Below are 25,346 nucleotides of genomic sequence, written 5' to 3' on the forward strand. Positions count from 1 at the left end.
TACCTTATGCTTCAAATTCCCAAATTTCTTTTATTTATTTGATTAAAATACAATTTCAACATAGTTTATTTTACATCAAAAATTCAATTGAAAACGTAACTCTCCGTGGGAACGATATTTTTTTTTATACTAGTTGAACGATCCATGCACTTGCAGTTGGGACACATCAGTAAAGAAAGAGGTTTGATATTGTGGGGCTGAAAAGCTTGCAAACCTTGCTTTGAGGTTTGGTATTGAAGTTCATTCTCTGCAATCTCCACCATGTAAGATTGTTCATATGGTGCGATGGACTTTCAAGGGATCAAATTTGTTGCTTATAAGAAAAAAATAATAACAAAATTTGTTCTACTGTTTTGCAACTACTTTCGAATAAAAAAATAATCTCAGTTATACAATAAATTTTGGAAGATGATTTTTTTTTTTCATATATGAATCAGTTAAGCTTTATTTTTGTTGTGTTCTGTCTTTAGGTCCTACTTTTACAATCCTCTTATTGGTTTAGTTTTGTTTAATTTGAGATTTGTTGTGGTTATGGTTTGTAGGAACTTGATTTGATTTGTAGGAATTTTACATTTTGTATGGTGTTTGTTTAGGTTTTTTCGCCTAACATTTGTTGTTTTGGGTTGAGTGTTATTGGAGAGGTCAACTGACTGAGTCTTAAATGGATGGTATATGCTAAGTTTTTTCTGAATATTTTATTAATATAAATAATTTGCTTATTAAAAAAAGAAAACCCTTTAATGACGGAAGTAAATTAGTTACTAACTTGAGTGATTAGTGACAAGATTAACTATGGATAACAATGAAAAATATGATGAAGTGTTATCATGTTTTGGTCTTCATGTTTTAATCTTATGAGGTGTTATCATGACCCTGGAATTGTCAATTTTGGTCAGAGCTGCTGTTGATTTTCTGAGTTTTTGCATCTATGTAATCGGGTCAAGGTTGCTTGATTATTAGAAGCTAATTGCATGAGTCTTCCTTGAGAAAGCTTGGATGGTTCAAGGACATTGCTGCTTTTGTGAGTCAATTTTATTTCCTTGTTACACTAATTTTGATTGTCAATTTGTGGGTTGTTTTGTTCTTTAGCGGTGTTGTCTGTTTTTGATGGTGCTGCTTTGATAGGGTGCTTTGCTTCTTTATTCTTGTTTTGTGTGGCTATATCCTCTTCTTTAATAAAACATTTAGCTTATAAAAAAAATGAAAAATATGAATATTTTATCTTCTTTAATAAAATATTTAACTTATAAAAAAAATGAAAAATATGAATATTTTATAACCACGGATTTGAGAAGGATTAGCAACGACACTATAAGAAATCAAATGATTAGCGACAGACTGATTTCAATAGCTAATTTCAGTTAAAAAAAATGCAAAATAAAGGATGGCTTTCCATTTAAATAATCCAATTTAATCACAAACAACCTTAAGTTCCCAAATTACAAACCCTAGGTTTTTTATTGCCCCAAGTCAATCCACACTTCAAAAACAGTGAGTTTTGAAAGATAAATCGAATCTAAACTTAAATTCTGTATTTTATTCTTCCCTTGGAACATTTCAGCTGTCCCTATTCAGTTAGCCATGGAAGCTCACTGAAATCCTGTTTGACATTGAGTTTTAGAGTCTGAAACTGTTTTTCTAAATAAAAGTATCATTTTATATGCTATTGAAAAAAGTAGTTTGAAAAAAACTGTTTTATTATTTTAATGTTCTTATGAATTAAACTGATTAAATTTAATTTTTAATTATTTTTGAACACTTTCTAACTAAAATGTTTAAAAAAGTAATTTTCTCAATAGCAGTTTTAACAGTAATGCCAAACAAATCCTGAAAATTCATGTTGAAAGCTTTTTTTTTTTTTTTTTTAAATTAAGTGATAGAACTTTCCTAGTTTGAATTCTAACATTCTGCATCAATCATTGGATTATTTTATTTTTCATGAACAATATTAAACCGTTAATTTTCAATATCTCATTCCAATATTAACCCAGCGGTTAAAACTTCAAACCTTTAGAATATGGTGCCATTGATATATAACAATGACTATAACGATGACTGTTAACAATTCAAGGGAAAATTGTACATTTATTTTCAACAAGAAATTAAAACGCAAAACCAGATTTGTTACTCAAATGCATATCTGGCTTATTTACATGAAACAAAAAATATACACCAAAATTAAGAATTTGCTACGCATGCATGAGCTGCGCTATATTGAACTCAAATACATATTCTCTATGGCCTTTTTACAAACTATTTACACCTTTGGGGGAGGAAGCAACCAACTGGTACCTTTAATAAAGCCAAGGGAAAGGAAGGGTTTCACTTCTTCTTCAGTTAGCTGTTTGGCATATTTAACACGTCCAGCTGGTGCAGCGCCTGGTCCTGTATTCTTGTATTCTCCAAAGAATACTTGCCTGCAAATTCCATTCGACATGTTTTTAATATTTGTATATATATCCTATGATTTCCATTATTAAAAAATCTCACACTCTAGAACTACTTACGCTTCTCGTTCAGGGTGGTTGTTGCTAGACCATCCTTCAGGATTGATAACCTCAGTCATGCTAGTGTAAGCGAACACCACCCTAGGCATCGGCATCCATGCTCGTCCCAAGAATGCTCCAGTTCCTGTTCCAGTTACACTGCAATGTACAAAAGAGTAACCCACATCTTGTGCTTCAGTTTCTCTTGCTTGTGCTGTTATCACAGTTTGTTCTGCATCGGCTAACACACGTATCTCTGTTTGCTGCATTTGTATAAGTTTTTCATAATTATTTAGTGTAAATGTTACGTCCATCCAAACAAAAGAATTTGATGAGTTTCAATTAATGATTTAATTATTACTAGATAAATGGATTTTCCACTTCCGAAAATGAAATCAACGGTGCCTTCAATGTAACAGTCTTTGAAGAAATGAAAGCCCTTGTCATCACACAATGTGTCTTGAAATCCAAGCATTTTAACATTGTAGAAAGCTGCCATATTACCGCCGATCCTAAAAGCAACTGCTTGGGCTCCAGCTCTTTTGCCATCCGGCCTGGGTGCAGTATTCTAATCCAATAAAATGATAACCCATAAATTAAACTGAAAATGATTCAGGGACAGGATAAACACTCAGAAATAAAAATGAAAATAAAACCTGAATGATTAAATTAGATGCCACGAAGAAATCAGAATCCACTTGTAATGTGGCACTGTAAACAGTTCCATATTCGGCAGCAGTACCACCAAATGCCAGGGTTGCCTTATCAGGTGGTCCGAGGAAAGTAATGAAAGGCTTATCTCTTTCAATGGTGACTTTCTCAGTATAAGTTCCGGGGCCAATATCCACAATAACACGCTCCTTATTTCCTGTTGGGATGCTCTTAACCGCATCAGTTATGGTTTTGAATTCTCCACTTCCATCTGCTCTCACCTTAATGGTCTTAGGTGTAGCTTCTGCTGCTTCAAGGGCTTTTTCTAAAGTGCCCGCACGGTCAGCAAGGGGCTTGACATTAGCATCAAACCAAGCTTGTATTCCATCTGGAGTATCTGGGATTGGTGTGGCATCATCAGAGCAAACGGTGGTGGCTGCAAGAACGATGACAAGGATGATATATTGAGCCAAGGGAACGAAATTAAGTTGTTTAGCCATCTTTTGTTATTGAATTTGGTGAGATGTTATTGTTTGTTTTTAAACGAAAGAATATTGGAATTTATAAGACATATAGGTTAAAGAATGTCTTAACAACACATGAGATTTAGAGAACTTCATGCATTCTCTTGATACTCGTTTGTGGCATTTGGAGAGTTTTTTGCACTCCCTTGCTTTTCATTTGTGGCTTATCTTCTACTTCGGTTGTAGTTTTTCTTTTTTTGGTTAATCTTGAAATGTTACACTGTATTTGAGAATAATTTTTATAAAATAATTAGATTTTTATTAAGATTTTAAAATTATAAATAAATTCACTTTTAAAGAAAATTTATAATTTTATAAAATAGTGTTTTAAAGGTTTTAATAAAATATCTAAAATTTTTAATTTTTTTAATCCATCAAATTAATGATTGAGAAGATTCTCTTTAAAAATTTTAATCAACAAAAATATGGAAAATTTTTGAAATCATAAAAATTCATACTTTAAAAATATTATTTTATTTTATCTCATCCTAAAAAAAGTATTAAAGTTGATTTTGACGTTTACGTCTTAATTGGAAATTTAAATTAGGATATTTTTTTTAATATTTTATACTTTTTATAAATAAAAATTTTTTAATAGGAAGAAGATTTCAAGTTCAAGAGCTATCTCTGTAGTCCATTTATTGAATACAAAATTATTATTCAATTTTATTATAATTAATTAGTAATATTTTATAATGATAAAAATATTTAAGAGATTTTAATGGCTCATTAATCAATATTTGAAGATCATTAGTTAAAAACATCTTTTAATTTCATTGTGACATCAGCACAAAAAAATTCGACATATGATAAATTATTGAAAATAAATAAAATCTAATTTAAAACCTTACAATAAATAAAAATCAAATCTGAATTTAAAGATAAATACAACAAAAATAGATTTATGAGAAAGAAAATTTTATTGAATAATTATAAAAATTTATAAATAATAAAAATAAAAGAAGTATTTATAGAGTTGTAAATTCTATTCTAAGTAGAAAATAAATTTAAAAACTTAATTTAAATAGAAATAATATTTAAAGTCCAACATAAACTAGTTAATATAAGTAAAATTTATTTAAAAAAATAAAAAATCTAATTAAAAATAAAAATCTTTGTAAACTTAAAAAAACGCAGGTCTTCAAATCTGATATATTCATTTACACACTGTAACTGCATCTAACATTGTTGTATTCTCTCCCTTTTTTGCACAAAGTCATGAATTAGTAGTCTGTTATCTTGTTTTGGGAATATACAAAATATTTAGATATTTAAACCAGAAATATGAAAATATAAACATTTTCTACTATCTTGTGTTATATCAAAAGCAAAATTCAAGCTACTTAATAATTTTTTAATGCTATAAAATTTTAAATAATTGATATATGTATATTAAATAATTTATAATTTTGTTACCCATATACGCTTGATGCATATAGATGAGTATAAAGTACTTAAAATATATAATAATTATTCATTAATAAATTGTAAATTTATTCAGATATATAGTAATAGTTTATGGTTTAATTGGTGCATTACAATATTAAGTTTAGCCAATGATTTCAATTATTCTTTCCTTGAATGCCCATATATGATTTATGCTGCGGACGAAGCTTTGCACTTAAAAATGTGTATCTTCGTTTACAAAGCAGTGGATCTACTTTCTTAATTTTATGATAATTATGTAAATAATATTCAGTGTATTAATACACAGAATATATTTTATAATTTTCCTTGAACTCAAATAATTAACATTTCATCTATTCTCCTACTTATTTCAGCATGTCTTGATCTGTATAGCTATGCTTCTGAATCTACAACATTTGTGTTGAAACAAAACTATATTTTACTATATTAAGAGATTATTTTATTAAAATTAAAATGAAAAGTGCAAGGAGAAAAATCAGTTGTGCATATGAGTATTGATACCATGCATGCCATCTCCCTTTTAATTGTATATCCAAAAATTTTTACTTTTTTTTTCCAATATGTTCTGACACTCAGAGTAAACTTTAAATACATCCAATAATTACAGTGTTTATAGTCATGTTTAAACGATAAAAATTTATGAAAACAACTTTCATCGTGGATTATTGTCTACAATTACTTAAAAAATTAATTAATGCAGTATTAATCATATAAAAGATTTCTCATATATTTCAATAAAAGATATTAGCTATGTATTTAGAGAGAAAATGCAAAGAAACTTCTCATTGGAGCAGAAACATTATAAAAAATAGGGTATCAGCAATGAATTAATGGATTCGTCATTAATCCATTATTGAAATCTATGAGCGATAAAATTTTCAACGACAACTATAATTCATAATTAATTTAGAAAATTGACTTTTAGCAATGAATTTTAATTTGTTGCTAAAGTATCAGCAATGATGAATTAGTGAAATATTAGCAATGGATCCGTCGCTAATCAATATTTTTGTTACAGAATTTAGATCCATCATTAAATCTATATCTAATAGTTGTGTTTTCTTACGGTGGCATTTACCTACGTATACCACACACTTCCCTGATTTTTTCAAAGAAGAACTATTGATATTCCACTTGAGGCAACAAGTTGGTGGAGCTGACCATGATAAATTAGGACGACAAGACTTTATGGGATTAGACATCTTTGCAATTTAAGTGTTTAAGTGCATTTTTGAAGCTGTAGGTTTTGAAAGTTTGTTTTAACGATGTTACATCGAGCTTTTGAAGGTTTCCTCATCATAATATTGTTATGTCTATCAAGCTTCTTTTGGGTCTATTGATATGGTTTAGAATGATCAATATTGTTAAACTTTTCCTGCTTTTTTGTTAATAAATATATATGGCTAATCAAAAGAAGGAAGAAATTGTAAGCTATGAACATCCAAAAGACAGAATAAATTAACATAACTAAAGAACGATTATTATCAATAAGTAGAAATTGAATTTATAGAGTTATATTTCAGGTTTGTCACAATAAACAAGATGCCAAAATTGCCGAATGAATAATAATTTGTACTGTATACTCCTCATATAGGACTCTCATATGTGATATGATATTCACAGTGGCCCCTTGATTAAACTCTTTACGCCTTTGGTGGAGGAAGCAACCAACTGGTACCTTTAATAAAGCCAAGGGAAAGGAAGGGTTTCACTTCTTCTTCAGTTAGCTGTTTGGCATATTTAACGCGTCCAGCTGGAGCAGCACCTGGTCCTGTATTCTTGTATTCTCCAAAGAATACTTGCCTGCAAATTCCATTCGACATGATTTTAATATTTGTATATATAGCCTAATATTTCGATTATTAAAAAATCTCACACTCTAAAACTACTTACGCTTCTCGTTCAGGATGGTTGTTACTAGACCATCCTTCAGGATTGATAACCTCGGTCATGCTGGTGTAAGCGAACACCACCCTAGGCATCGGCATCCATGCTCGACCCAAGAATGCTCCAGTTCCTGTTCCAGTTACACTGCAATGTACAAAAGAGTAACCCACATCTTGTGCTTCAGTTTCTCTTGCTTGTGCTGTTATCACTGTTTGTTCTGCATCTGCTAACACACGTATCTCTGTTTGCTGCATTTGTATAAAATTTTCATAATTATTTAGTGTAAATATTAAGTCCATCGAAACAAAAGAATTTGATGAGTTTCGATTAATGATTTAATTATTACTAGATAAATGGATTTTCCGCTTCCAAAAATGAAATCAACGGTGCCTTCAATGTAACAGTCTTTAAAGAAATGAAAGCCCTTGTCATCACACAATGTGTCTTGAAATCCAAGCATTTTAACATTGTAGAAGGCTGCCATATTACCGCCGATCCTAAAAGCAACTGCTTGGGCTCCTGCTCTTTTGCCATCCGGCCTAGGTGCAGTATTCTAATCCAACAAAATTTGATAACGCCATGAATTAAAAAGAAAAATAAAGATGCAAAAGAATATAAACTAGTATAACTGATTCAAGTATAAGAAAAATACTCAAAAATAAAAATGAAAATGAAACCTGAATGATTAAATTAGATGCCACGAAGAAATCAGAATCCACTTGTAATGTGGCACTGTAAACAGTTCCATATTCAGCAGCAGTACCACCAAAAGCGAGGGTTGCCTTATCAGGTGGTCCGAGGAAAGTAATGAAAGGCTTATCTCTTTCAATGGTGACTTTCTCTGTATAAGTTCCGGGGCCAATATCCACAATAACACGCTCCTTATTTCCTGCTGGGATGCTCTTAACCGCATCAGTTATGGTTTTGAATTCTCCACTTCCATCTGCTCTCACCTTAATGGTCTTAGGTGTAGCTTCTGCTGCTTCAAGGGCTTTTTCTAAAGTGCCCGCACGGTCAGCAAGGGGCTTGACATTGGCATCAAACCAAGCTTGTATTCCATCTGGAGTATCTGGGATTGGTGTGGCATCATCAGCGCTGACAGTGATGGCTGCAAGAACGATGGCAAGGATTGTACATTGAGCCAAGGAAATGATATTAAGCCGCTTAGCCATCTCTTGTTGATTGAATTTGTGAAATATTACTTGTTTCTTAAACGAATGAAGATTGGAATTTATAGGGCATTTATTACGTTAAAGAAAGTCTTAACAACACATGAGATTCAGAGAACTTCTCGCATTCTCTTGATGCTGGTTTGTGACATTTGGAAAGCTTTTCGCATTCTTACTTTTCATTTGTGGCTTATCTTCCATTTCGATTGTAGATTTTGTGTTTTTTTTAGGTCACACTTGAAAAGTTACGTTGCCTTTGAGAATAGGTTTTATAAAATAACTAGGTATATTTTGAAGATTTTAAAACTATAAATTTATTTTTAAGAAAATTTATAACTTTAAAAAGTGTGATTGTAGAGTTTTATAAAAAAAAATTTTATTTTTAATTCACCAAATTAATGGGTTGAGAAAATTCTCTTCAAAAATCTCAATCAATGAAAATTAAAAAATAAAATTACAAAATTTTTAAAATTATAAAATCAAACCTCAAAAATGTTATTTTATTTTCTCTTGTTCTAAATAAAGTACTAATGTTGATTTTGACATTTAAGTTTTAGAAGGTGTTTGTCTTAGTTTATCATAAATAAAGTACTAATATTAAATTTGTCTAATTAACTTATAAGCTCTAAAAATAAAATTACTCATTTGTTTATAATATTTGATAGGAGCTTATAAACTAAAAAGTGAAGGGGCCATCTTTTTATTTTAGTATTTATAAATACTGTGCTTACTAATATGATAAATTATTTTACCATTTTATTCTTATTTTATTTTTAAATTTCACTGTATATCCAATTTAATCTAATATTAATAATAAATTTACTTATAAGTTATTTTTTTTATTACATATATTAGTTACTTATTAGTTACTAAACACATAATTACTTAAGTTTTTAAATGCTTATAATTACTTAGTAGTTAAAAGCTAATTTTAATAAATTAAACTAAAAACCTTCTCAATTAAACACTGTGAATTAAGTTATTCTAATATAAACACATCGTCATATGTAATTTTAAATTAAGATTTTCTTTAACTTTTTTTATTATCTTGATAAGATTTTATTTTGATTTGGTAAAAATTATAATCGACAATGAATAGTTTAGTATTCTATTTTATTATAATTAGTATTAGTAATATTTATAATACTGAAAATATTTAAGGGAGTTTTAACGGCTCATTAATCAACATTTGAAGATCATTAATTAGTTAAAAATATTCTTTAAATCGTTGACACTGTTGTATTCTCTCCCCCTTACTTTTTATATGAAGTTATGAATTAGTTGTCTGTTATCTTGTTTTGGGATTATACGAAGTATTTAAATATTTAGACCACAAAGATGAAAATATAGATATTTATGCACTACTTCCATCGGGAAGGAGTTGAGCTTAAATTAAAAAGTTTGGATTAATTGGATAAAAAGTAAGTAAAATTCAACATGAACAAGAAGTTCAGAGCGAAAAATGAATTTTCTTTCCAAGAAGCACACAGGAAAGCCTTGTGTTGAAACAAACCCTAATATGGAAATTTCCCATCTTGTAATAGAATTGGTTAATATATGAACATTGTTACCATGCATGCCATCTCGCCTTTATGTATCCATAACTTTGATGTATTTTATATTTCTGTTGGTAGGTTCAGAGTGAGTTTTGAATAAATCTAATAATTACAGTGTTTATAGTATTTTTCAAACAATAAAAATTTATGAAAACAATTTCCATTGTGGAATATCGTCTATAATTACTGCAAAAAGATTAATCAATGCAGAATTAATCATATAATAGATTTCTCATATGTTATTAGAGAGATAAACTGCTGCTGGAAAAAAACATATATTTGTAATTGTAAGCTAACAACATCCAAAAGACAGAATAAATTAACATAACTAGAGACCAATTGTTATTAATAAGTGGAAATTCTCTACATGAGTTTTGGGTTACAATGATGCCACCTGTATTGCTTTTGTGGTTTGCCTTACATGTGTCTTTGGTCCCAATTATTCAAAAGATTCCGTCTTTTATGTTGTGGGTGCAATACATTTTCTTCAACTTCAGATGTAGATCTTTGAGTTAAATTCAGAGAGATAATCCTTTGGCTTCTTTTCTATTTTAATTGCTGATGTAGGTTCGATTCATGCACTGCTATATGTTGTTAGTGTGATTTTCTCAGCTGCAAGCAATTTTTTTTGTTTCCTCTTGTCTTACTTTGGAACATATATGTTGTTGCTTTCTTTGCTACTTGGTCTCTTCAACTCACGTTGCATTAGTCATTAATTCTCTAATTTGGGAGATAGTTTCGCAATCTTAGAGATCATAGTAGCTGAATTTCACTTTTTGTAACATTCCAAATTTTTAAATAATTATTTTATGTAATTATATGATTTTTGACTGATTTGGCGGGCCCAGAAGGGGCTATATGATGTTGATAAGATGTGGATATAGGAGATGTATTTTAGAAGTGTTATATGGATCATTTTGCAGGTTGGATAAATCCTAGGCATAGGGGGAACTCTGCTGACAGGGGGAGCTACACTTGGGCCAAGGAGGCACTGAGCCCCTTGAGTTTTCAAAATTTTTTAAGGGTATAATAGTAATTTTTTAAAATATTAGTATTTTTTTTTAATTATTACTATATAAATTTTATGGGGTACTAGGCCTCATAAAATTTTAATAAGTATTTTAAAATATTTTAGGGGTATAATATAGTAGTAGTTTCTCAAAAATCAATTGTTGTCCCAATATTTTAAAAATTTTTAGGAGTATTACTAATTTTAAAAAATAAAACTCTAAATTTTAACTGAATTATATTAATAGTGAAACGCAATTTTTTTTGTAAAAAAATTTAAGACATCATTATTTTTTGACTTATTCTTTACCGTCAATTTTATTTTACTGCAATCACTAATTTCTTTTCTTTGAAATTTAAATTATTGGATAAATTATCAAATGAAATTCTATTACGTTTGTTTTGTCAATTTTTTTTCATCAATTTAAAATTTTAGTGGCTTTCTTCTCATAATCTTATTGCTATTATTGAAATTTCTCCCTTACTATAATTTCCTTAAACTCAAATTAAAAAAAATTCTTTTATAAATTAAAGTCATATCATTTATTTTATTTAATTTATAATTTTAGTTAAATTTGTTTTTTGTGATTACTATAAAAAATAAATAAATTCGAGATAAATTAGATAAATTTTTTTAATTTTAAGCCATTAATATATTGTAAGTACAATAATTCTTAATGTTAAACATTTATTATTATTTTTTAATTAACAATAACTTTCATTTAATTTTTAGCAAGTAGATTTTATTTTTAAAAAATTTTTTGTGAATTTATATTATTTTTAAGAATTACATATTTTTTTAATTAGGTCCCCCAAATAGATTTTCTGACTCCATCACTGTCTGCCGGATTTTTGGCAAAACTTATGATGTCCTTTAATTCTTCAAAGTTTTGTTCTAAGTAAATATTGATCAGTTTGCAATGTAATTATTTAAGTGATTCGAGTTAACTCTTCTCCTCCGCCAAGCCGCTTCAGTGATCTCCGGTTAATCTGTGAGTAGATACTAATTTTACTTATAATTTCAATATTATTATGTATTCAAGGCATGTTCATGCATCACTTATAGATATATGTATATAATTATTTGCTAGGCACGCCTTGTATTGCATTTATATTTGATGATGTTGTTATGATTGTTGCTTTATGGCGATCTGGAGCTGTATGTGTGAGTTGGTGTGTATGAGTTGTATATTTGGATATAGATAGGACGGGTAGATGCAGTTAAAGCTTGACTCGCTGGGACCTGATCCTTATTATGGAAAAGTCGGGGTAGGGACGGCTTTGAGTTGATCTCGCTGGCCCCCGCATTTGGATATTAAGAGAAAGTTCGGCTTTGAGTTGATCTCGCTAGCAGATGATGGAACTAAGAGAGTTGTATAGGGAATCAACTCCCATATATATGTGTGTGAGTTTAGATTGACACACGGGTGTTTGAGTGCTCCAGATTGCCTTTAATGTGATTATGGCTTGACCTATCTGAACTGTGTGAAGGTGTTGCATTCATTCTTAGGAATGCATTAGACTTAAGTAGTTATAGAAATTATTTGTAAAAATCAATATCTTGCTCTATAAGTCGAACGCTTACTCTTGTTCACCCATTTTTTTCAGGCTATAGGAGGACTTTAATTTGTGTTTAACCTGCTTCCTACCTCGTAAGTCTCTTAGTTGCTCCATCTATGTTTGTGTTGTAAATTTTGAAAGTTTTAGAACTTCGCATGTGTTAGAAGATATTTTATTTGACTTGGGACGGTAATAGATTATTTTTTGAAATCTGTAACTTATTGATTCTTTATATGTGGATTTGTGGATTTAATGGGTTATGTGGATGAGGGGGCTAAGCTCCCAGTGATTATATTCAGTTGTTGATGATTGTAAGGGTGAGTTAAGCTCCCCAAATGATTTTATTTAGTTATCATAGGTCGGGTGAGCAAAAAACCCCCCGTTGGATAGTTCAGTTTATGGCCGGACTCTATCCAGTTGATTTCTTGAAAATGGGCTTGAATATGGGCTTTGAGGTTGGGCTAGAGAATAGTTAGGCTTACTATAGTTTTTGAGGGTCTTATGCAGATTCAAGTCCTAGTGCCGATCCAGCCCAGAATTTGGGTCATGACACTTTTGGTCAGTCTCCTAGATTGCTCAAACAAATGTAGCTTTGTGATTGGGTTTCTGGTTTAGTGGGTGATCTACATATCGCATGGTCCGATGCTTTATCTGCACTCTTAAGATTAGTCAAGCAATAGTTGAGTAGTTTTGTTGTCTTTGTTGCTTTTTTGTATTATGTTTCGATTGTTGTTCCTGTGGTTGGCGGTGTATTTGCTATAACATCTTATCTAATAATAAAAAAATAGCAAATAAGCAAAACGTAAGAGAAGAAAAGTCAAATAAAAATAAATTAGAATCTTGTACATAAAGTAAACAAAGCAACATCTCGGGTGTTTAAAGCCAAAATGGAGAAGGGAATTTGACTAGAATAAGGGACCTTTCTTTTAAGATCAAATTCTTGCCTTTCACATCCTCCTTCCTCTTCCTAATATATTTTCACTCAAGAAGTCCATAGTTAAATGAGATTAGAGTGACAATATTGATGAAATCATCGCAAGTTTACTCTCCTAACAAGCTCTTAGCTATAATTATGAGAGATTAAACCACCTTTAGTACATAGGTGAGTCCAAGTCCTTGATTTTGGTTTATGATCATCTAGTTGGTTTAGTGAGAATTAAATTTAATTCAATTGGAGAATATAACCCATGAATGATTGAATTGGGGATGAATGGTCAAGCCATTAGTGGTTTGGTAATTGCTGAGTATATTAAATTTTAAATAGAAATATGCAAGAAATTTAGCATGTTGTGTAAATAAGAAATAGAGTTAAATATTATGTCATTAGTATTATTGGAGGTTATAAGTTCGTGAAAAATTACAATCGTTATTAGAAATAGGAAATTTTGTGAGTGGAGTGATGGATTTGAAAATAGTGGAAGATATTATGGAAACATTAGAATTTGGTTCGGAAATTAATATGACTTGTGTGTGCTCACTAGAGCTGTTTCAATTTTGGAGAACATTCAGTTTATGTTTGAATGCTGTCGGATTTCTTTTAAAATTTTTGAACATAAATCATGCATTTTATATTCCATAATTTCATCCTAAGATTTAAATTCCTTTCTCGATACACCTTTATTTTTCTTAACTTTAAGAGTGGATCCAGCTCTTATAGTAAATACTAGGGTTGCTCTAATGATCTGGACTTCAGTCTATCTTCAGTATAGGTTATTGGATAAATATATAATATTAATATTTTATTAAATGTAAATTATTTATATTATTTCTAATTATGTAAATGAAAATAGAGAATATTAATTTTATGCTTTATCATTAAATAAAATAAGGTTTACAATTGTAGCTAAATAAATGGTCGAATACACTTAATATATGCACTGAATAGGTAACACCTTAATGACGGGTGAATTGTTTTCAGTTTAGCTTGTATTTACACTGTCTTTGGGACAGCGCTTGATATACACATAACTTTTGGGGCTATCAGGTGATCGCCCTTTGGGGGTAGTTCTGCACATGTGTATGACCAGTATTTTTATTACTTTTGGGTTATTTTTTTGTCATTATGATGCAAGCATTACTCTCAGGCTGCCAAAGTTAATTATTGCACCTGAGATGCTGGCATTATCTACAAGAAACATATTTCGAGTGTATGAGAATTTTACAGATTTTATGTTATTCCAACAAATTTTGATTTAGCAATATTTTTACAGCATAAATTTTTATTTTAGCTCAGTTACATGATTTGGATTAAACGATATTTATTCAGCTGGCCTATTCTAGTATAGCATAATTGGTACTATTAAGTACCAAAATTTTTATTTGTTCCCTTTTGTTATTTATTTATTCTCTCACTAAGTAGTTATACTCACCCCTTAATTTTTAATATTTCATATCCTTTTTGTTGATTCTAGCATTAAGGCGATTCTTTCATTATTGTCCTCTCTTCCACTTCACTAGCTATAAAGTTTAACAGAGGTCAGGCTAATATATTTCTTTTGGATATATTTTCTTTTTATCTAAACCGTAAATATTTTCTTTTGATCCTCATAAAGAGGATATATGTATATTTGTGTATTTCAATATACTTGATTGGCATGGAGTCATGTTTTATACAACAGATGCATTTTAACAGGTTTCATATGTTCTTTTAGTTATAAATTTAGAGGAAACTCTATCAATTTTTCAGGTTACATTAATCTACATAAGTTGGGGATGGATGTGACATTTGCTCTCTACATTAGTGTAAGAAGGCTTTAGCTTTTGGAGCATATTCTCCATCCCTATACTCCCACAATTTTAATAAAATTGTCTTTGCATATTAAAAAAAAAATTGTAGAGTTACATTCAGGAAGAAACTTTGGTCCCAAATTTTGTTCCGAAAATCAGCTTTTTTACAATAAACAACATGCCAAAATTGCCGAATGGATGTAATTTGTACTATATACTCCTTATTGGACTCTCATATGTGATATGATATTCACACAGAGGCCCTTGAATAAACTCTTTACACCTTTGGAGGAGGAAGCAACCAACTGCAACCTTTAATATAACCAAGGGAAAGGAAGGGTTTCAAGGGAAAGATTATACATTTATTTTCAAGAAGAAATTAAAACTCAGCGCCAGATTTGTTACTCAAATGCATATCTGGTTTATTTACATGAAACAAAAATATATACCAAAAATTAAGAATTTGCTACGCATGCATGAGCTGCGCTATATTGAACTCGATTAGATATTCTCTATGGCCTTTTTACAAACTATTTACGCCTTTGGTGGAGGAAGCAACCGACTGGCACCTTTGATAAACCCAAGGGAAAGGAAGGGTTTCACTTCTTCTTCAGTTAGCTGTTTGGCATATTTAACACGTCCAGCTGGTGCAGCGCCTGGTCCTGTATTCTTGTATTCTCCAAAGAACACTTGCCTGCAATTCCATTCGAAATGATTTTAATATTTATATATATAGCCTAATATTTCCATTATTAAAAAATGCCAAACTCTAAAACTACTTACGCTTCTCGTTCAGGATGGTTGTTACCAGACCATCCTTCAGGATTGATAACCTCGGTCATGCTAGAGTAAGCGAACACCACCCTAGGCATCGGCAACCATGCTCGACCTAAGAATGCTCCAGTTCCTGTTCCAGTTACGCTGCAATGTACAAAAGAGTAACCCACATCTTGTGCTTCAGTTTCTCTTGCTTGTACTGTTATCGCTGTTTGTTCTGCTTCTGCTAACTCACGTATCTCTGTTTGCTGCATTTATATAAGTTTTTCATAATTATTTAGTGTAAATGTTAAGTCATCTAAACCAAAGAATTTGATGAGTTTCAATTAATGATTTAATTATGTTATTTTTTGTGGCTTTTGGATATGTTTTCATGGATCTGAATTGTGACCTGAACTTGATTTCGGATACAAAGTAAAATCAGTGGTGCAGTAGAGTTGTGAGATATTCGAGAAACATACTGGTTAGGGTTTGAGAGTTTTGACCCGAACCTTACGGTTGAACCCTGTGTTATTTTTTTTCTCTTTTCTATTCTATACTATGTACTATGTGACTGTGCGACTTATGTGTGTGTGCTTTAGATTTGCATACCTATCATAATAAATTATTACTGGATAAATGCATTTTCCACTTCCAAAAATGAAATCAACGGTGCCTTTAATGTGGCTGTCTTTGAAAAAATGAAAGCCTTGTCATCATACAGTGTCTTGAAATCCAAGCATTTTAACATTGTAGAAAGCTGCCATATTACCGCCGATCCTAAGAGCAACTGCTTGGGCTCCAGCTCTTTTGCCATCCGGCCTAGGTGCAGTATTCTAATTCAACAAAATGATAAACCCATGAATTAATTAGAAAAATAAAATACGAAAAAGAATATAAACCAGTATAACAGATTCAAGAATAAGAAAAACACTCAAAAATAAAAATGAAAATGAAACCTGAATAATTAAATTAGATGCCACGAAGAATTCAGAATCCATTGGAAATGTGGCAATGCATACAGTTCCATATTCAGTAGCAGTACCACCAAATGCCAGGGCTGCCTATCAGGTGGTGCGAGAAAAAGTAATGAAAGGCTTATCTCTTTCAATGGTGACTTTCTCAGTGTAAGTTCCGAGGCCAATATCCACAATAACACGCTCTTTAATTATTTCCTGTTGGGATGCTCTTAACCGCATCAGTTATGGTTTTGAATTCTCCACTTACATCTGCTCTGACCTTAATGGTCTTAGGTGTAGCTTCTGCTGCTTCAAGGGCTTTTTCTAAGGTGCCCGCGCGGTCAGCAAGGGGCTTGACATTAGCATCAAACTGATTTATGGCCTAAAATGTACACTGCCCTCAACAAAAACAACCTGCAGAAAATTAACACTTCCAAAACTCAATCTCCTCCAACTTCCTTACTTCAACTTGCATGCAATACACTTCTATAAGCAACAATCTCATCCCAATAGGTCAATTTCAACATTTTACACAAAGTCCTCAACATTTACACAAACCCTAGTTTTCTAAGTTTCAAATTTACACAAACACTACACAATTAAACACCCAAACATTTCAACTAATTACACATTCTCATGAAATCATTTTTCATCACTTAAAAGCAATAAACTTCAAGTTCCATGACTACCAAAAATTCAAGGGTTCTTTCCTCTAGATTTTCTTTTTGTTTTAATGGTATTTATGCTTAGCTAAACATGCTTTTCATGTTTAATAAAGAAGAAGAGGGATTAGTGCACTAACCTCTTGTGACCCACTTCAAACTTTAATTTTTCTTCTTCTTATGGGTATCTAAAGCTTCCTTATGGTGTGGGCTAAATTTTTTTATGAAGGGGTCTATGGGTTTTGGTGAGTGAAAGCTTGGGAAATCAAGCTTTAAGCTTGATAACTTGATGGTGGGGAGGAGAGACTAAGGGAGGCAATGAATGAGGGAGAGAGAGGAAGAAGAAGATGGTTAGTGGGGTTTTGTCTCTTGTGGTTATTTATATATATACATTTATGTGTATTTTATTATTTTTAAATTTCATAAATCTATTTCTTTTCTTTCCTTTTCTTTCCTTTTCTTTTCTTTTCTTTTCTTCTTCTTTCTCTTCTCATTTTTCAAATTCAAATTCATAAAATTAATTTATGTTAATTATTCTATTTCTAAATTTTAATTTGACATTTAAGTCAAAATTCACCTCTAGTGAAATGACCAAAATGCTTTTCATGGTGCTCATCGGATTATTTTTATTTTTATACCAATTAATAAATTCTCTAAATTTTATTTCATTTCTTAAAATTTTTCCTATATTTTTTTTAATATTTATTTCATTAATTTATGCCTCCTCACTATAGTTTAGGTGTAGTTCCAGATATTTTGGTATCAGAACAGGACATTAGTCGTCGAACAGTAAAAATGTACGGACTACCTACGGTGAGGGCGTTACAATTCTTCCCCTCTAAATAAAATTTCGTCCTCGAAATTTACACAGTGTAATTAATCGAGGGACCGCTATCTCCTTGTCTTTTCACCTTTTTGTGTTATAATACTTTACTTTTTTTTTAGTCTCTTATTAATCCTTATTCTACAATCTTATCCTTATCTCGATTTACTATTGAAAATCGTAGCTCTACACAATAGTCCCATGTCAGATCAGAATCTGACTACAAAGACAAACATCAAGAGCATGGCATAGTTACGACGGTCTCTTCCAATAAACGAACTCTTTTTTTTTCAACGATTCTGTACTCATCTTCTTTCATCTCATATCTGACCTCCTTCTCATTTCCATCTATTATCTTTAACACGATCCTTTTCGGTTGATAATCTACAATCACTGGTGACCTAAAGGGTTGGTGACAAGTATGTCATCTTACGACCCATCTATCGGTATCCTCTTTCAACGGAGGTACAATGCATGTATAGGGTGAACATAGTTAGGGTCTATCAATACATACTTAAAGGTCTTATAATTAGGAAATGTACCGCTCAAAACAACAACCGGATTTGGCTACTCTCGAGCCATAGCGAACATGCGCGATGCAACTTTAGCCTCGGGGTTTTCTATATTCTTAGAAGCTCTGTGATGTACCAGCTACCTCTGGTCTCATCGGTCTTCTACCCTCTCAGATCTTGGGGCGGACTTAGTCTGTGGTGGAGCCGTGGGAGCACTCCTCCATGGGCAATCTCTCAAAAAAATGCTCTATGGACCCACATCTGAAACATCCACCCGATAGTAATCTACACTTTCCTCTGTGGTTCTTCCTATAATGTGTACAAAGTGGCATCGGGATTGATCTCCGTGCTATAGGACCTGAGGTGTCAATTGATACACTCATCTGACCTCCTCTCCTCGGGGCAAATCGGAACCTCTGCCTCTATTCTCTACTCTAATCTAACCCTGAGACCCCCTGGGTCTCTTGCTCTCTTGCGACTCATTTGCTGGCAGTCCAGACCCTCTCTTACCGCCTATCTCTCCTAAAGCGCTCATCATTTCAAACTCTTACTACTGGGGTCCTATATACTAGATGGAGAGGTGGTGGCATAGCTCCAGTGAACTGACGGATCAATTGAGTCATTAGCTCAAGGAAGGCCTGTTGTGTCCTTACTAAAGTACCCAACGATGGTTCTCGCTCATCGCCTCGCCCTGATTAAACGCAGGTGCAGGTGCGTGACTCTCTACTTCCTCCTCTATCGATCTTGGAGGTCCGTGCTCTGAAGGATCAGATGTCATCGATCCTATAAAACAGACAAAGAACAGATCTGCATTAGTGTCACCTCGACTCTATCTAAAGGCCCATGCATGTGATGCAACTATTTCTTTCTATCTATCTAGGTCTAGGACCGCCTAAACCTCTGCTCTGATACCACTAAATGTGACGCTCCTTACCCGTCTATTGTATAGCCGAGCAAGAAGTGCCACATTCGGTGCCGGAGCACCCTATCTTGTCTTGTCATGTCTATTGTAAATTTTAATGTCATTTAAATCAGGTAATTTATGTGTAGAATTTATATATATATATATATATATATCTTATTTCTGTGGAGACCCGGACAAATCCTCCTCTATTTTATTAGCATCTGGCGGGTTCTACTATCACGTGTTAACATATTCATAGTCATCTCACATATTTCCATATCATATTTTCTTTTATCATATCATTCACAACTATTTATGAGATCTCAAAATGAAGTGTCATCTATTGCATTCATATGGAAATTTATAGATAATAAATTATAAGTTTTCATTTCAAGTCCAAAATAAAATACATCATAAACTAGTAATTACATCATGACTAGACATAATGAACCAAAATACTAATCTACACATGGGCCCTACCAAAATACAAAAGACTGATGAGGTGACTCTGATCGGTGGCAGATCTGGTCGGAACTCTGTCCGAATACTACTGTGGCGGCTGATGATCTTGATACCTACGATGGAAAACCAACGCACTAAGCATAACGCTTAGTGGTGCATAATTTATAATAATAATAATTAAACAATTGAAATAATATTTACAAATCATAAATTCTGGGTCTTTTACATTTTTTTACACTTTGGAATCAATTAAAATTATTGGGGTCTTTCCTGTTTACTTATTGTATATTCAGTATTAATTAATTATTATCAATGCCCAAGAAACCTATAACAAATTATAAAAGCTGGATACACGGGAGTATACGGGTTAGACAGCCATATGTCTACCAGATACATCACATCAGCACGAGGCCACCGTCGCACGAGATCATTGTCGAGCTTGTAAAGCGTAAATAAAGTAGGCACCATGGCGATGAAGTAGGCATATAGCCTGTAGAACAATCATATCAGACATATATTGTCAGTTCATGATTTGCTCTATAAGCAGTACTGCTATCTGTGGTCCCTAATTGGTATACCAATTTATCCAAACTAAATAAATAAGTCTAGGTATACTATGGGCAATTAAACATTTTTAATTATTTTAGCACTATTCACTGTTACTATTTTCTAGTACTGTTCATTGGTACCATTAATTTCATATTAATGGGACATTAGTCCCAATTTATATATTCATATCATTTTTAGTATTTAATTATCCTTATGAGTATTTTAATTATCATATATAGCATTTTTTCCATGAACCTTTCTTTAGGTTCATGTTGATGTGTTATCTTTATCTAGGAATTTGACTAGGTTAGGATGTCTATTTAGTCACACTTCCTTCATAACAATTATTCCTCTATGTTTAAACTTGAATTTCAGTTTTTGAATCACTGAATTTGGAGTTATAGAACTCAAGTTATGGTCAAAATACCATAACTGGTCCCTTTGCCTCTAAGCTGTCCAGAATTTACAATTTCTAGTCAATAAACTTTGACCAGTCATTTGATCATTTTATTGTCATTTTTAGACTTAGGTTCCTTCACAAGATATGTTCCTCTATGTCTTAGGGACTCCCAAGTAAAATTTCATAAATTTTCAAGCTTGGTATAGTGAGTTATGATCAATGTATTAACCTGGACTCTCAGTCCTATAAAGGCAAAAATCAACTTCAGGGCAGTATGTTTGACCCTCTTTTTAGGGTCTTTACACTTAGAATTTGGCAAAGGTGTCTAAATCAATATTGTATCCCTAAGTATCATGTTTCTAGATCATATTGGCAAATCTCAAATGGAATTTCCTAGTGGGAGTTATGGCCAAATGAACACACAGGTATCAAATGGCATTCTAGGTTCAACTTAACATTTTCTAGATTTCAATTCCTAACTTTGGCTAATATTTTCCCTAGGATGCAATGGTTTCTAGAGCTTGGTCAAAACATAAAAATTGTTGTGCTATGTCTTATAAAACTATTGGCACTAGTTTCACTCAATTTTCAGCTTTAGAGACCAAGTTATGGCATTTTTGCCAAAACTGGTCAAGCATACCAAAGGAACAGTATTTTGGACAATTTCTGGGTTGGCAGTTTTAGTGACTCAACTTTTGCTAACAATTTGATTTGGTTAAAAGCAAAACTGGGTTAAGTGGTCTTCATGATAAGTGTAGCCCTATGTCTAGAATTTCCATTGGTAAAATTTTAGGTCATTTGGACCAGTATAGAGAGAGTTATGACCAAATGAACACGTACTGTTCATTTGGTCATTTTCTGGGTTGGGTGCAGGAAAATCCGAATTTGGGCAGTATTTAGCTCAAGTTTTGGACAGAATTTGGGTATGGTTTCTTCATGGAAAATGGGCTATTTTGGGTCTAATTTCACTTCTAATTGGCCTCATACCAATTGGGATCATACAATTTTATTTATGGCCTAAAATGTACACTGCCCTCAATAAACACAACCTGTAGAAAATTAACACTTCCAAAACTCAATCTCCTCCAACTTCCTTACTTCAATTTGCATGCAATACACTTCTATAAGCAACAATCTCATCCCAATAGGTCAATTTCAACATTTTACACAAAGTCCTCAACATTTACACAAACCCTAGTTTTCAAAGTTTCAAATTTACACAAACACTACACAATCAAACACCCAAACATTTCAACTAATTACACATTCTCATGAAACCATTTTTCATCACTTAAAAGCAATAAACTTCAAGTTCCATGGCTGCCAAAAATTCAAAGGTTCTTTCCTCTAGATTTTCTTTTTGTTTTAATGGTATTTATGCTTAGCTAAACATGCTTTTCATGTTTAATAAAGAAGAAGAGGGATTAGTGCACTAACCTCTTGTGACCCACTTCAAACTTTAATTTTTCTTCTTCTTATGGGTATCTAAAGCTTCCTTATGGTGTTGGCTAAATTTTTTTATGAAGGGGTCTATGGGTTTTGGTGAGTGAAAGCTTGGGAAATCAAGCTTTAAGCTTGATAACAATGGTGGGGAGGGAGAGACTAAGGGAGACAGCAATGAGGGAGAGAGAAGAGGAAGAAGAAGATGGTTAGTGGGGTTTTGTCTCTTGTGGTTATTTATATATATACATTTATGTGTATTTTATTATTTTTAAATTTCATAAATCTATTTCTTTTCTTTCCTTTTCTTTCCTTTTCTTTTCTTTTCTTTTCTTCTTCTTTCTCTTCTTATTTTTCAAATTCAAATTCATAAAATTAATTTATGTTAATTATTCTATTTCCAAATTTTAATTTGACATTTAAGTCAAAATTCACCTCTAGGGGTGAAATGACCAAAATGCCTTTCATGGTGCTCATCAGATTATTTTTATTTTTTATACCAATTAATAAATTCTCTAAATTTTATTTTATTTCTCAAAATTTTTCCTATATTTTTTTAATATTTATTTCATTAATTTATGCCTCCTCACTATAGTTTAAGTGTAGTTCCAGACATCTTGACTGTCCAAACAGACATTAGTCGTCGGAACAGTAAAATGTACGGACTACCTACGGTGAGGGCGTTACATACAAAGTAAAATCAGTTGTGCAGTAGAGCTGTGAGATATTCGAGAAACATACTGATTAGGGTTTGAGAGTTCTGACCCGAACCTTACGGTTGAACCCTGTGTTATTTTTCTTCTCTTTTCTATTCTATACTACTATGTGTATGCGACTTATGTGTGTGTGCCTTAGATTTACGTACCTATCATAACAAATTATTACTGGATAAATGCATTTTCCACTTCCAAAAATGAAATCAACGGTGCCTTTAATGTGGCTGTCTTTGAAAAAATGAAAGCCTTGTCATCATACAGTGTCTTGAAATCCAAGCATTTTAACATTGTAGAAAGCTGCCATATTACCGCCGATCCTAAGAGCAACTGCTTGGGCTCCAGCTCTTTTGCCATCCGGCCTAGGTGCAGTATTCTAATTCAACAAAATGATAAACCCATGAATTAATTAGAAAAATAAAATACGAAAAAGAATATAAACTAGTATAACAGATTCAAGAATAAGAAAAACACTCAAAAATAAAAATGAAAATGAAACCTGAATAATTAAATTAGATGCCACGAAGAATTCAGAATCCACTGGCAATGTGGCAATGCATACAGTTCAATATTCAGCTGCAGTACCACCAAATGCCAGGGCTGCCTATCAGGTGGTGCGAGAAAAAGTAATGAAAGGCTTATCTCTTTCAATGGTGACTTTCTCAGTATAAGTTCCGAGGCCAATATCCACAATAACACGCTCTTTAATTATTTCCTGTTGGGATGCTCTTAACCGCATCAGTTATGGTTTTGAATTCTCCACTTACATCTGCTCTCACCTTAATGGTCTTAGGTGTAGCTTCTGCTGCTTCAAGGGCTTTTTCTAAGGTGCCCGCGCGGTCAGCAAGGGGCTTGACATTAGCATCAAACCAAGCTTGTATTCCAGCTGGAGTATCTGGGATTGGTGTGGCATCATCAGAGCTAACGGTGGTGGCTGCAAGAACGATGGCAAGGATGGTATATTGGGCAAAGGCAAGGAAACTATAGTCTTTAGCCATTTATTTGTCGTTTGAATGTTTAGTTTGTTGATGTGCTGCTTGCTTATTAAATGGAAGAAGATTGCAATTTATAGGGATTAGGGAGTGGCATATGTTAAAGAAAATATTAATACACCTGAGATTAGGAGAGCCGCTCGCATTCCCCTGCTACCCGTTGGTGGCATACGGAAAGCTTCTCGCACTGCCTTGTTTTTTCATTTGTGGCTTGTCTTCTCTTTCGGTAATGGATTTTTCTTTTTTGGGTCAAATTCGATAAGGTTGTGTTTGACGTTTAAGTCGTCAATACATGCAGACCGTGAATAACGCTGTCCAAAATGTATGTATATTTTATTTTATTTTATTTTATTTATACGATAGGATTGGATTTTAATTTTCAAACTATATTCAGCATAAATGTCATGCATTCCCTTTTATTATTAGGCTAAAATTAAAAACTTTATAATTTTTTTAATTTTTGTCAAATCTTTTAATTTACAATTTAATCTTAAATTTTTACATTAATTTTAATTTTTATGATTAATTTAATTGAATTATTTAATTAACAAATTCAATTGTTTGCCTATATTATTAATATTATCAATCATTTCATTTTTATATTAATTTCAGAAGTTATTTTCAAATTAATAAAAAAATATTATTTTGATTAATTTCTTTAAAAGTTATAATTACATTTATTTTGGTTATATTATTTGTTTATATTTATGTTTATTTTTTTTATTTGTGACCTTAAATCTGAAATAAAATGATGCGAAAGATGTAAATTAAAATTGGAAGTAGAAGGAAAAAAAGAAAAAAATTAAAAAATTAAGTTAATAATATTATATATATTATTTATTTATTTATTATATTTTTGTCAATATAAAATTTGTTAAAATTAATGAAAATACTAAAATTATTGAATAAATTAATAAAATTAAAAGAAATAGTTAAAATTAATAATTAATGAAAAATTTTAATTTGAATTATTTTTATTAATTAATGAGTTAAATTATTTTTAATTAAATTTATTGCTATAACTAAAACGATAGGAAAGGCTTGTAATAAGTTGATAAAATTAAAAATTTTGACTAAAATTAATAATTGAAGCAAAAAATTTTTTGTCATTTAACTATATTATTATTATAACTATTATCATTATATTTTTATGAACATGTTATTGCTATTATATTTTG

At 31.6% G+C, this 25,346-nt stretch overlaps 2 protein-coding genes and 1 pseudogene across 2 annotated transcripts; all 3 read right to left on the reverse strand.

Moving 5' to 3' along the window:
- Positions 1–2,044: 2,044 nt before the first annotated feature.
- LOC110635233 (putative pectinesterase 63) lies at positions 2,045–3,655 on the reverse strand. The gene is made up of 4 exons (XM_021784481.2): positions 3,143–3,655; positions 2,848–3,054; positions 2,508–2,749; positions 2,045–2,417 (listed from the first exon to the last, which is right to left on the reverse strand). Exons 1-4 carry the CDS (start codon positions 3,635–3,637, stop codon positions 2,258–2,260), a joined length of 1,104 nt encoding a protein of 367 aa, XP_021640173.2. The 5' UTR covers positions 3,638–3,655; the 3' UTR covers positions 2,045–2,257.
- A 2,887-nt stretch (positions 3,656–6,542) lies between these two features.
- LOC110635235 (pectinesterase PPME1-like) lies at positions 6,543–8,163 on the reverse strand. The gene is made up of 4 exons (XM_021784483.2): positions 7,654–8,163; positions 7,323–7,529; positions 6,983–7,224; positions 6,543–6,892 (listed from the first exon to the last, which is right to left on the reverse strand). The coding sequence occupies exons 1-4, from the start codon at positions 8,146–8,148 to the stop codon at positions 6,733–6,735; spliced, it is 1,104 nt and encodes a 367-aa protein (XP_021640175.1). The 5' UTR covers positions 8,149–8,163; the 3' UTR covers positions 6,543–6,732.
- Positions 8,164–15,530: 7,367 nt separating this feature from the next.
- On the reverse strand, positions 15,531–24,174 carry LOC110635203 (pectinesterase PPME1-like; annotated as a pseudogene).
- Between the last annotated feature and the right edge of the window lie 1,172 nt (positions 24,175–25,346).

The sequence above is a fragment of the Hevea brasiliensis genome, chromosome 17 (genome assembly GCF_030052815.1).
Source record: "Hevea brasiliensis isolate MT/VB/25A 57/8 chromosome 17, ASM3005281v1, whole genome shotgun sequence".
In the NCBI taxonomy this organism is placed as follows: domain Eukaryota; kingdom Viridiplantae; phylum Streptophyta; class Magnoliopsida; order Malpighiales; family Euphorbiaceae; genus Hevea; species Hevea brasiliensis.

Bases quoted from the DNA above. Each gene is read 5' to 3' on its own strand.
- LOC110635235 (XM_021784483.2), bottom strand. From the start codon at position 8,148: ATGGCTAAGCGGCTTAATATCATTTCCTTGGCTCAATGTACAATCCTT. The intron at 7,530-7,653 runs GTTTCATTTTCA...TTGTTGGATTAG, and splicing joins CATCTAATTTAATCATTCAG to AATACTGCACCTAGGCCGGA. The intron at 7,225-7,322 runs GTAATAATTAAA...ATACAAATGCAG, and splicing joins GCGGAAAATCCATTTATCTA to CAAACAGAGATACGTGTGTT.
- LOC110635233 (XM_021784481.2), bottom strand. From the start codon at position 3,637: ATGGCTAAACAACTTAATTTCGTTCCCTTGGCTCAATATATCATCCTT. The intron at 2,750-2,847 runs GTAATAATTAAA...ATACAAATGCAG, and splicing joins GTGGAAAATCCATTTATCTA to CAAACAGAGATACGTGTGTT. The intron at 2,418-2,507 runs GTAAGTAGTTCT...TGGAATTTGCAG, and splicing joins AACCACCCTGAACGAGAAGC to GCAAGTATTCTTTGGAGAAT.